This window comes from Macaca nemestrina, chromosome 1, assembly GCF_043159975.1.
Source record: "Macaca nemestrina isolate mMacNem1 chromosome 1, mMacNem.hap1, whole genome shotgun sequence".
Lineage (NCBI taxonomy): Eukaryota > Metazoa > Chordata > Mammalia > Primates > Cercopithecidae > Macaca > Macaca nemestrina.
The window spans coordinates 200,467,935-200,480,497 of NC_092125.1; the positions used below are offsets into that span (position 1 = coordinate 200,467,935).

General features: G+C 42.9%; 1 protein-coding gene across 6 annotated transcripts in view; it reads right to left on the reverse strand.

The window, feature by feature from the left end:
• LOC105494673 (zinc finger and SCAN domain containing 20) overlaps positions 1 to 11,411 on the reverse strand; it is a 31,265-nt gene extending 19,854 nt beyond the window's left edge. For 3 of the 6 annotated variants that reach the window (XM_011763335.2, XM_011763334.2, XM_011763330.2), the window contains exons 1-2: positions 11,327 to 11,411; positions 4,419 to 4,945 (exon numbers count right to left, since the gene is read on the reverse strand). In XM_011763335.2, the coding sequence (XP_011761637.2) occupies positions 4,419 to 4,835 (417 nt within the window). In that variant the 5' untranslated portion in view covers positions 4,836 to 4,945; positions 11,327 to 11,411. The other 3 variants (XM_011763331.2, XM_011763333.2, XM_011763332.3) reach the window with 3 other exon arrangements.
• Positions 11,412 to 12,563: the final 1,152 nt, after the last annotated feature.

Here is a 12,563-nt window from a genome sequence, read left to right on the forward strand (position 1 = left end):
CATGATTGTCTATGTAGAAAATCTGAAAGAATCAACAAAAAAAAACCTCTGGGAACTAATAAGCAGTTATAGCAAGGTTGCAGGGTACAAATATGCAAATATGCAAAAGTCAATCGCCTTCCTATATACCAACAATGAAACAAGTAGAATTTGAAATTAAAGGCATAATAACATTTACATTCTCCTCCAAAAAAAAATGAAGTATTTAGGCATAAATCTAAGAAAATATGTAGAAGATTTACATGCGGAAAAAAAGAAAGGCGTCAAAGAAGAACTAAATAAATGGAACGATATTCCATGTTCACAGATAGAAAGGCTCACTGTCATCAAGATGTCAGCTTTTCCCAATTTGATCTACAGATTTAACGCCCAGTCAAAATCACAGAAGTTTATCTTGTGGATATCAACAAACTGTAAAGTCTTTTTTGTTCATTTGCTTTTTTTTTTTTTTCAATAGCAATGGGGTTTCATCGTGTTACCTAGGCTGTTCTCAAACTCCTGGGCTCAGGCAATTCGCCTGCTTTGTCCTCTCAAAGTGCTGCAATTACAGGTGTGAGCCACTGCACCTGGCCATGTGCAGTTTATATGAAGAAGCAAAGACCTGGAATAACCAACTCAATATTGAAGGAGAAGGAAAAAAACCAAAGGACTGACACACCTGACTTCAAGATTTACCATAAAGCTACAGTAATCAAGACAGTGTGGTATTGGCAAAAGAATAAAGTGCTCAATGGAACAGAATAGAGACCCCAGAAATAGTTCCACATAAAGACAGTCGACTGAATTTTGATAAAGGAGTAAAGGTAATACAGTGAATCAAAGATAATGTTTTCAAAAAATGATACTAAAACTGGATATCACATGAAAAAAAAAAAAGCTTATATCCTTCACAAAAATCAACTCAAAATGGATCACAGACCTTAATGTTAAATGAAAAACTACAAAATTCCTAAAATATAGGAGAAAAATGAGATAATGTTAGGTATAGCAATGACTTTTTAGACACAAAATCAAAGGCACAATCCATGAAACAAATAATTGATAAGCTGGACTCCATTAAAATTAAAAAATTCTGCTCTATGAAAGATACTGTCAAGAGAATGAGAAGACAAGCCACAGACTGGGAGAATATATTTGCAAAACACACATCTGATAAAGGACCGTTACCCCAAACATACAAAGAACTCTTAAAACTCAACAGTAAGAAGACAAACAACCCAATTTAAAAATGGGCAAGACTTGAATGGTCACCTCACCAAAGAAAATATACAGATGGCAAGTAAACATATGAAAACATGTATAACATGGTAGGTTATTAGTGAATTGCAAATTCGAACAACAATAAAATACCACTATCTACCACTAGAATGGCCAAAATCCGAAACACCAAATGCTAGCAAGGATGTGGGGCAACAAGAACTCCCATTCATTGCTAGTAAAAATGCAAAATGGTACAGCTACTTTGGACTACAGTTTGGCAATTTCTTACAAACGTAAACATACTCTTACTATATGATCCAGCAATCATGTCCCTTAGTATTTACCCAAATGAACTGAAAACTATGTCCACACAAAAACCTGCATATGAATATTTGCAGCACCTTCATACATAACTGCCAAAACTTAGATGGAACCAAGAGGTCCTTCAGTAGGTGAGTAAATAAATAAACTGTGGTGCATCCACACAATGGAATATTATCAAGCATTAAAGAGAAATGAGCTAACAAGCCATGAAAAGACATGGAAGAAATTTAAATGTATACTACTAAGTAAAAGAAGCCAATCTGAAAAGGCTATATACTGTATGATTCCAGCTATGTAACATTTTTTAAAAGGCAAAACTATGGAGACAGTAAAAAGATCAGTGTTGCCAGGGGTTGGGGGAAAGGAGGAATAAACAGGTAGAACACAGAGGGTTTTTACAGCAGTGAAGCTACTCTGTATGTCACTACAGTGGTAGACACATGTTACTATGTCACTATAATGGTAGATACAGTTTATAATAGGGTTTTTAATGTTATACATTCTGTCAAAACATACAGAATGAGTAACATTAAGAGCCCTAACATAAACCGCTACTTTGAGTGATGATACTGATGTATCGATGTAGGTTCATCAATGGTAATAAATGCATTGCTCTGGTGCAGGGATGTTGATAGTTAGGGAGGTTTGTGGGGGAGGGATGTGAACTCTCTGTACCTTCTCCTCAATTTTGCTGTGAGCCTAAAACTGCTCTAAAAAATAAAGCCTGTTTTTTAAAAATCCCTGTGCACCTGATGGAGCGGGCATCTGAGGGAGAGGGGGATTCAACAAGATGATGATGACAGAAGAAACAAGGTAACAATCACAAAATAGCAGAGCTGAAAGATCCCTTTTAGGAAACTATCTTAGGGGACATTTAGTCCTGTAGGCACCAACCTTTTTCAGGTGGTGGTTCACTGTGACGAATATTATAACTATATTTCATCCCGTTATTAAGACTTGAAAAATTTTACTTGCAGAGAATGTAACTAAGTTATATATCTTGCAATGTAAGATCGTAAGCTACATTTGCACCTGAAAAAAACAAGCTCCTCTGCTACTTGTCCATTTGTTTTGAAATTTGTGAGCACTCAGGAGCAAGTAGGAAAGTTTAAAAAAAAAAAAAAAGTCACAGTAAAAACAAAAATACATAATAGAGAAGATTCCATTACCTTATTTTCTTCTCAATTTTAGAAGCAGTTCAACTTTTGGTCAGCTCACAGGGCCATAATTTGTGAACCTTTGGTCTAGTCCAACCCTCTCATTTTACAGATGAAGAATTATAAAGACCCTGATTTAAATCAGTTTTCATCTCTGGGTCTCAAGTTCTTTATCTTCCAACTCTGAAGCCCTAAAACTCCCATTTGTTTCTTCACTGCCACTTAAGACAAATAGCTGGTTTCTTTAAAGGAAATAATATAGGGGGGTGGGGTGGTATACTAAAATAAGGCACGCTCTCTTATACTTAGTTCTGTAACTTTATATATTACTCTCCCTATCTCTTCAATCAGTTTGTAAAGGAATCCAAAGAGCAAAGTCACAGTTCTTAAACTTTGCTCCCCCAATCTCACACTGTATAGAACTTTACAGTTTAAATGTACAGAAAACCCCTGCCATTTGCAAGGGATATGTTCCCAAACCTGTAATTTCCCCCAGCAAAATGTGGGTAAGTAAAATATCACAAGAATTACTAACTATAACAAGTGGAGAAAAACAGTCATGTTTAGATGAAGGTTCTGGATCCAGCCAAAGGATCTGTTCTACGTATACCAGCTTTGAAGCAGGATTCAAAATTTGTGTCATAGCAAAACTATGCATTACATCATGGGCCTTCGGTGGTCACTTGCAAATTGTTGAAACTGCAAATGTTAAATCCATACTTTCATTTCCCTTACCTCAGCTCTATCACACAGTTATATAAAGTTAGATAAGTTACTGATCTCTCCATCTGTGTTTACCCATTTGACAAATGGCAATGATAATAGCACCTACCTTACTGGACTGCTGGGTTGATGAGGGACATATATAAAAAGCTTAGACCAGTATCTGACACACAGTGAGTGCTCACAAAATGTCAATTAATATCTCATTTGAGCCTTATGGCTCAAAGGTATTTTAATTCCCATGGTTTGCAGAGGAGGCATCTGATATGCGGTAGAAAGAACAATGACCTTGGAACCTAAGGATTTGGCTTTAGGCTCTGGTCTACTCACTGATGACCTTTGTGGGCCACTTGGCATTTTGTTTGGTTTCATCTGTACTGTTTGTAGAGACAGGGTTTCGCCATGTTGCCCAGGCTGGTCTTGAACTCCTGAGCTCAAGCAATCCACCTGCCTCAGCCTCCCAAAGTGCTACGATTACAGGTGTGAGCCACCACTCCTGGCCAACTTCTTGGTTCTTAGTTTAATCTATAAAATGGGGGCAACAGTACTATTTCTGTCTATCTACATTACTGCTATAAGCACTCAGAGAGATCACATATATAAAAAGGTTTTGTTAGGTATAAAACACAAGTTAATCATATTGTGAATATGGTAGTGGGAGGCAGTCTGGAGTAGTGGTTAGGCATACAAGCTTTAGAGTTAGAATGCCTAAGTTCAAATCCTGACTCTACCATCTAGCAGCTGTTCAGACCCGGGCAACTTACCTATCTTTTCTCTGTCTCCGTCTTCTCACTGGTAAAATCAGGATAACAGTACCTATCTCATTAAATTGTTGACAGGACTAAGTGGGTTAACACATGTAAAGCACTTAGAACACTGCCTGGTATACAGTAGTGGTCAATAAGTGTCAGTTCTCAATAACTCTTGTTATTTTTATTGTGAATTTGGCAATTATTAACCTAGTCACAACCCCACTGCCTGGCCTGACCCACTCCTTGGAAGAGAAAGTCTCACCGGCTGTCCTGCAGTCCTGGTCTCTCGGTGCCAATCCTCCACCAGGGCCACAGCCTCCTCACCACTCTCAGGGTGGCGTGACTGCACCCAGGTCTGGACCTCCCTAGGCAAGATAGTCAGGAACTGCTCCAGCACCAGCAGCTCCAGGATCTGCTCTTTGAGACGGATCTCCGGCCTCAGCCAATGACAGCAAAGAGCCCAGAGCTGGCTGAAGGCCTCATGGGGTCCAGCTGCATCCCTGTATTGGAATTGTCTGAAGCGCTGGCGGGAGGCCTCTGGGCCGGAGACAGAGTCGCGGTCCTTCTCCCGGAGTTTGGATTCTGATCCCCATGAGTCCTCTTCCAGTTTCACAATCAGGAGTTCTTCAGGCTCTGGCTGCAGAGATGCCTGGGCTTGCGATTCCAGGGCCACAGCCATTGTCTACCTTAGACGCCTCACTTCAGCTGTGCTGTCCTCATCCAATGTCTTCCTGCACCTATGGTGAGTCCTTCAAGAGGCTCCTAGAAAAGGGACTGCTCCCCAAAGCTCTAAGGTAGAAAGACAAATGATAGAGTGTAAGCAAAAGGATGCAGAAGCTTCATTATCCCCCTTACCCCATACCTTCCGTCACCTTTGCATGGGGGCAGAAGTGCTAAGAGATGCCCCTTTCCCATAGGCAGGAAGTGAGGCCACAATCCTGCACCAAAGCCAGTAGCACCTACCTTACTTGATTGCTGGGCTGATTAGATGAGGGATATATATAAAAAGCTTAGACCAGTGTCTGACACACAGTGAGTGCTCACAAAATGCCAATTAATATCTCATTTGAGCCTCCCACTTTGGAGGAAGACAGTACAGTATTCAATCCTCTAGGTCATGACTGAACACCTTAGCCTGGCATCCCACACCTCCATGATCTGGCCCAGTATAGACTTCCTCCCTCCTACACATGTCCAAAGTCCAACCTTCCCTCAAATTGGGTTCCAAATGTCACCCCCTCCATAAGGCCTTTCTTCCCGAATCTTAAAGCTTGATGTTCTCCTTGCAAAATCCAACAACTCCATGCTATCCCCTGGTCATCCCACCCATTTGGCATTATTCACCATCCCTATACGTGACTCCTAAAACTCCAGCAAGGACCTGTTTCCAGATCTCCAGACCCCAAAATCCAAACTCCTTCATGACATTTCTACTTGACTGTCCCTTAGGCACCTCAAACTCAATGAGTCAAAAACTGGATTCGTTATTTTCTCCTGCAATCATGTCTGCCTTCTGAAGCTCCCCCTTCAGTGAAGGCACTGCCATCAAGTTCTCCACACCAGAAACCTGGTCATTATCATTCTCTAAGATCCAAATCAATTCATCACCACGCTGTGTCCACTTGGCATCTCCAACTCCAATGCTACCACTTCAGTACAGAGAATCATCATGTCTTCCACCTGATCAGTCTCCTAACACGTCCCTGCCTCCACTCACCTCACCCCAACCTCTGCTCTATTCTTGGCACAACAACCAAACTAGATCAAAGCCTGACTACACCACCTCCCTGCTAAACACCCTCCAGTGATCTCCCATTTCCCTCAGGTTTTAAAGTGCAAGCCTTACCCAAGTCTCCAACTCATCTCTTTACCATGGTCCACTAGTCATGGTGCTCCAGAAGCACAGCTTCCAGATCTTACACCAAGCTGCCCTCTGAACCTTCCCCTCTTTGGGAAGGTCTCCTTTGGGAATGGGCTCCTCCCTTCCTTCAGCTAGCAAGGTCTCAGCTTAAATTGCACTTTTTCCATGAGGCCTTCCCTGCAACCTGAAACAAGATTCAGTCCTCGACCGCAAGCTCCCATAGCATCTTACATTTTCTCTACCATAGCCCTGATCATCCTTTACTGTAATTTTCTTACCCACTAGATTATTAGCTTCCCAAGAGACCTAGCACAGTGCTCAGCACATATAGGGAGTACTGAATAAATGATAAAGTCATGAATGATCGACTAATGATGATGGTGTATCATTAAGCAAGAATTACAATTAATCCCTTTCTGTGCACACTAGATAAAAAATAAATGACCGTCCTGTTCATGCCAAAAGGAATTCCTTTCTCTTTTATTTCCATGTCTCTGTGACACTTACCACTTTCTACACTGTATGAGACACTGTATGAGAAGGATATGTGTATCTATGTTGTCCCCAAGGAGATTATAGCCTCTCTGATGGCACCCATGCTGGGTTATCTGAAAAACTGAGCTCACTGTGTTGTCCCAACAAGTCTGGGTGACAAAAAAAAATGCCCACTCAAAGGAGATCATTAGCTGCTTCCAAGTAGGAATGACATAACTGAATTGCGAATGGAGAGATAGTGGTATTTTTCATTTTGGGCAATCTGACCGGACTGAAGAGAAACAAGGCAAGGGTAATAAAAATTAAAGTATTGCCCTAAAGGCCTCCATATACTTAGGAAGAGGCCTAAAGCACCACTCATGACTACCTGGCAACTTCCTATTCATCCTTCAACTACCAGCTCAAGTGTCACCTCCTTTGATAGGAGTTCCTTGACATGCCCTTTTCATGTCCTGCTCTCCAAGAATTGCCTCCCTAATCCTATATCCCCAAAGCAATTGGTACATACCTCTAATATAGGTATTATCCTACACTATTGTAGTTACCAGTTGCTACATCTGACAGCCCCATTAGACTATATTACTAGAACCAGTATTGTATGTTACTCATTGCTGTATCCATAGTGCTCAACCAAGTATCTGATAAATAGCAGGGCCATTAAAAAGTTTTATTACCATGTATTAAAATAATAAACCTGGTATATCAAAAGCCTGATGGGATACGGATGATCCATAATTTATATTAAACTAAAGAATTCACCTTTCATGAAATTTCTTTTTGAACCACAACCTTACTGATGCATGAGTTCAAACATATTTCTGTCACCCTCTCACACAAGGAGTAATTCATCAATCATTTATAGAGTACCTGCTAAACCCTGTTTGGAAGCTACAGATCTAACAGTAGCTGGGACTGACAGTCCCTACCTTCAAGAAAATTACAGTCTAGTGAGACAGACAGTCAATAAGCAAGCAAAGACAATTGCATTCCTGCATAAAGAGGACACCACAACAAAATAGGCAATTAGCAGTCATACCAGGCCCAAAGCTCAGAGTCTCAGATAATAGGTATTTTCTCCTGGAAAGACTTGAAACTCCCAAAGGTTTGTTTCAAATAGAAATCGGAAAGCCCCAGGGACCATATATCACCATAACCTTTTCCAGTCTAAGGAAGTTAGACTGAAGTATGGATAGCAGGCTATTGCGGGGAGAGAGAGGCCAACGGAGTCAGCCAACAGCCGGTTGACTTCACACGGAAGTGAACAAGGGAAAATGGACCAGGGCATTCCTCGGTTCCCAGATGACCAGGAATATCGAGCCTCATTAGGACCACCAATTTCTAAGAGTACCCCTTTACTGAGTGCCCACAAGGTGCCAGGCACAGCGCTGTGTTCCACATTCATAATCTCACTGAATCCTCCAGGCAGCAACTGGAGTCTCATTAGGTGTTGAGCTGCATTTCACTGACCTGTAACTTCCACTACAAAGATCAGAAAGAAAGAAAGAGGGTTGGGCGTGGTGGCTCACACCTGTAATCCCAGCACTTTGGGAGGCTGAGGCAGGTGGATCACAAGGTCAGGAGTTCAAGACCAGCCTGATCAATGTGGTGAAACCCCATCCCTACTTAAAATAAAAAAAAATAAAAAATAAAAAATAGCTGAGCATGGTGGCTCGCACCTGTAATCCCAGCTACTTGGGAGGCTGAGGCAAGAGAACTGCTTAAACCCAGGAGGCGGAGGTTGCAATGAGCTGAGATCAAGCCACTGCACTCCAGCCTGGGCAACAGAGCAAGACTCCATCTCGGGAAAAAGAAAAAAAAAAAGAAAGAAAGAAAGAGAGAAACAGCATAATTTAAATAGTGCAGACAGTTCCGTTCACTATCTGTTCGAGAATAAGCATGCGGTGATGGCACCAAGGACTTTGCTATTCACCAGGTTGGTCTTGATTCCCTCGTGCCTCTCTTTCCACTGAGGGTGAGTAAAGTGTCTTTCATATTACACAGTCCCTAACACAAGCCAATTCTCATCTAATGTTCAAACAAGAAGCCCGGCTGTGCTGATTAGTTTATTTATTGAAAGGCAGTGTGTTAGTTTCTGAAATGGCTCCTTGCCAAAGGATTTTCAAGCTAACTGTGATTTTTGGCTAAAGTGATTTTCACCCTTAGAATATAAATATCTGTTAAGGTATGACTGTACTATATCCTCAATTATCTAAAGGGAAACTGAGTGTTTATGAAGATTTACTTAAGGTTACACAACTAGCAAGTGGCAGAGTTAGGGTCTAAGCCCAGATCCCTTTTCTCTAATCATTTTTCTTAACCACGTCCTATAGCCTCCTCTATATGTGCTAGTCATCCAAACTCCTAAGATGAGAGTGGAAAGAACGTTAAGGCAGGTGTGAGCAGACTGGGGTTCTAATTCCACTCCTGCCACTAATCAGCTGTGTTACTTTGGACAAGTCATGTAGCCCCTGTGGCTGCCTAGTTAGGCTGCAGCTTACAGCCTGATCCTACTCACCAGCTGCCCTAGGTTCCTTAATTAGTATGACGGGGTAGAGCAAGGGGGAAGGAAACTACGGTCAGTGGCTACAAGTTTAAATGGGTATAAGGACCTAGCAATGTAAATGAGTCAATGACTGAAGTGAACTGGGTGGGCACTACAGCCAACTATAGAGTGCCAGGGGAACATATGCCCAGAATATTCCTAGGCCTGCTAGTTTTTCCAAAAGAAGCTAGCACTCTGGATTTTTAAATGTTGGCAAGCAACTCAAAATTATTTCATACACTATGAGATTAAATAAAGCATGATGGTGGACTTCATTCAGCATGGGCTGTCGCTTTGCTACTTAGCTTCAGCTAAGTGATCTCAAAGCTCTCTTTCAATATCCACAAAGACCTAGAAAGAGTACAGAGGCTCCCAGGTGATGAGGGATAAGTGCTGACTGCCATCAAAATCAAGATCTCTTTACAAACACAGGGAAGCTGAGGGGCATCTTGACTCCTAGGGTAGTAAGTATGAATGTGTCATGAGGAGCCCACTCAGTGAAAAGGGAAGAGAAGACGCTCTCCAGTTCCATGGGAAAGGCCAAGACTGGTCTTCGACCTCCAAAGAGAAAAAACTGGGAACTCTCAAAGGCTGTCAGGCCCATCTGGCCAAGCTACGGCTTAAAGCAGGCTGACCTGACCTCACACATAAGGGCTTAAGTTCGGGAGAGCAAATAGGTTTCATTTAAAGCAGAAACTTCAATCAACTGGAAGTGGCTGCCTAGAGTAGTGTGCTGAGGGCTCTGAGTACTGTGAATATGTGCTGTGAACCAACCAATTAGCCATGACTGCCAGGGACACAGGAAGGGGCACTGGCAGCACACATTCCATGTATTTGTCACCCCTGGCTTAAACTCCCATTGGCAATGAATCAGCTTCAGCTTCCAGCAGATAGCCCTGCCAGGCAGGGGAAGACTAAAGCTCCTGCCCTGGAAATCCACTGGAAATAGAAGTCTTCAAGGCTGGCATAGAAAAGCTTACCCTGCATGGTCTTCATTCACACATACATCAAGTATTTACTGCTTTACATCAAGTGTTTACTGCTCTAGACTGGGCAATGGGGAAATAGAGGTGACTGAGACACTGTTCCTGTCCTGGAGATGTTCACAGTCTAGTGGAAGAGACACACAAGTCACAGATAATTATGATCAAATGTGGTAATAGGAGAATTTATGGAAGCTGAGGGTTGGGGGTGACTTAATTTGCTTAAGGAAATTGAGCAAAGTAAAAGTTGAATTTTTTTTTTTTAAGTTAAAGTAGTTCTCTTGGCAAAGAAGGTGAGGGACAAGGAGAGAATATTCTAAGCTGAGAGAACAGCGTTTATAAGAAAACCAAATGGCCTACCCAGGAAATGAGGAAAATCTTGACAGCCCTGGAGTGTGAGGTGCATGAAGATTAGGCTGCAAAAGGAGTTTATGAAGGACAATGTGTTTGGACTTTACAGGTTATGGGAGGCAATGAAGGTTTTCAAGCAGAAGGCATAATCAGATTTGTAAGTTAAACAGATAACACTAGGTGCAATGTGTGTGTTCATGCTGGGAAACTGAAAAGGCTTCTGCAAAAACCCTACAAGAGGCCGACTGAAAATAAATTAAAGAAATTGAAAGACCGGAAGATCCTTGGACGTGGAACAATGCAAGAGGAATCAGAGGGTGGGTAGGTAGGTAGGTAGGTAGGTAGGTAGGTAGGTAGGTAGGTAGGTTGGTAGGTAGGTAGGTAGGTAGGTAAATGGGATGATGGTGCCAGTGACTTCCATAAGGCATAAGGAAAGAAGTGCAGGTTTGGGGCAGAACACAATAGCCAGTCCCATCCACTGGGTTCCAGAGGTAACAATCATTAGGGAGGTAACAAATTAGATATGCTTGTTCTAGACGGGAAGGTTGAGATTGAAACACTATTTTTAAGGTCAGGCTTCAAGCTCAGGCCCTCTTCACTTCTTGCCAGGGCCCCAGACCCTCTATCCTTTCCTCTGTGGTCTCCAGACCTTTCTATGGCTCTCCCACCTCCAAAACCTCCCTCAACCCCCTACCTTCAGACCTTTCTAAGGCCCTCCTCATTCCCAGGGCCCTCTGTCGCCTCCTCATCCCCGACCCCTGTATGACCCTTCCCATCTCCGGCCGCTGCATCCTCTGACCGTCCCTCACCCTCCACCCCCACATACAAGCTTCTTTCTCCACTCTCACCTTCCCCAGTCCCCTGTGTCACCACCACCTCCTAAGTCTCCAGCCCAGAGCCTGCGTCTCAGCTGCCCCCGCCCCGCCACCCGGACTCACCCACCGAGACACCCACTTCACAACAGGGCGGAAGTGCTCCCGGGCTGGTGCAGGGAATGCTGGGACGCGGAGTCCGAGCGGCGCCACCCCGGGAATGGAACGTCTGAGACCACAATTCCCAGAAGGAACCGCGCGAGCGCCGGTGGGCGGCCCCCTCCGTTTGCTGCCTTTCAGACGTCTTCAGCCAATAGATATGTCATCTTCTCACGGACCGCGGCACTGGAACAAGTCGGAATGGGCGCGACACATGGGGGCGGGACCTGTTGCGATCCCGGCCTTTTCCATAGGCTCCCGAATAACAGCACTGCCCAATGGGAGGGCACTCGAGCAGAAGGGGGCCGGGTTCTATTGAGGAGTCGAAGTGAGAGCCTCAGACCCCGAGAGATCAAAGCAGACAGAATAAGAAATAAGAAGAGAGAGTGACTAGAGGTGACCAGCCCGATAAGCAGGAGAGAACTGGACAGTTGTAGCTTCAATTTCCAGCTTACAGCTAAGCTGTGTGCCTTTGGAAGAATTCTGAACCTCGTTCTCTTCACCCTTAAAATGAGGGTAGTAATGACATCCATGTCACAGGGTTTTGTGAACCTTCAATGAGCTAATACACCTAAAACGATTAGCTCAGGGCCTGGCTCCTAATAATGCACAACGATTGTTAGCTATTATTATGTAAATCAGTTAGTACAGAGCTTGGCACTTTGTAGGTGTTGGAAGAATGTTAATCATTATTACAGAATAATCCTCATATAAATGCGTTTGCTCTGTACCACTGTGAATACTTTGGGGCATGAACAATCTAATATGGTGTTGAGAATGTGGGCTTTGTAGTCAGACACGGATCCAAATCCCAGCTCAACTACTTCCCAGCTATATGGCCTTGAACAAACTACTGCATCTATGTTGTCTTTGGAATTTTCATCTACAAAATGCAAGTAATGTAAGAGAATTTACATCACAGGGTGTTGTGAAGGTTAAATGAGACGATTTAGGTAAAAGTCTCTGAAGTCAAGCTGCTTGTGTCTGAAAGTTCTTACTTTCAAATGAAGGATGCAGGTCTTACCACTCGCTAGTTGTGAAACCTTGGGCAAATTACTTAGCTTCTTTGTGCCTCCATTTTCCCATCTGTAAAATGGGAATGATAATGCCTCTTCCTGAGAGGGTTGTTGAGAGGAATAAATGGGAGAGGGTATGTAAAGAGCGTGACACATGTCTGATACACAGAAAGTGTTTAATAATCATT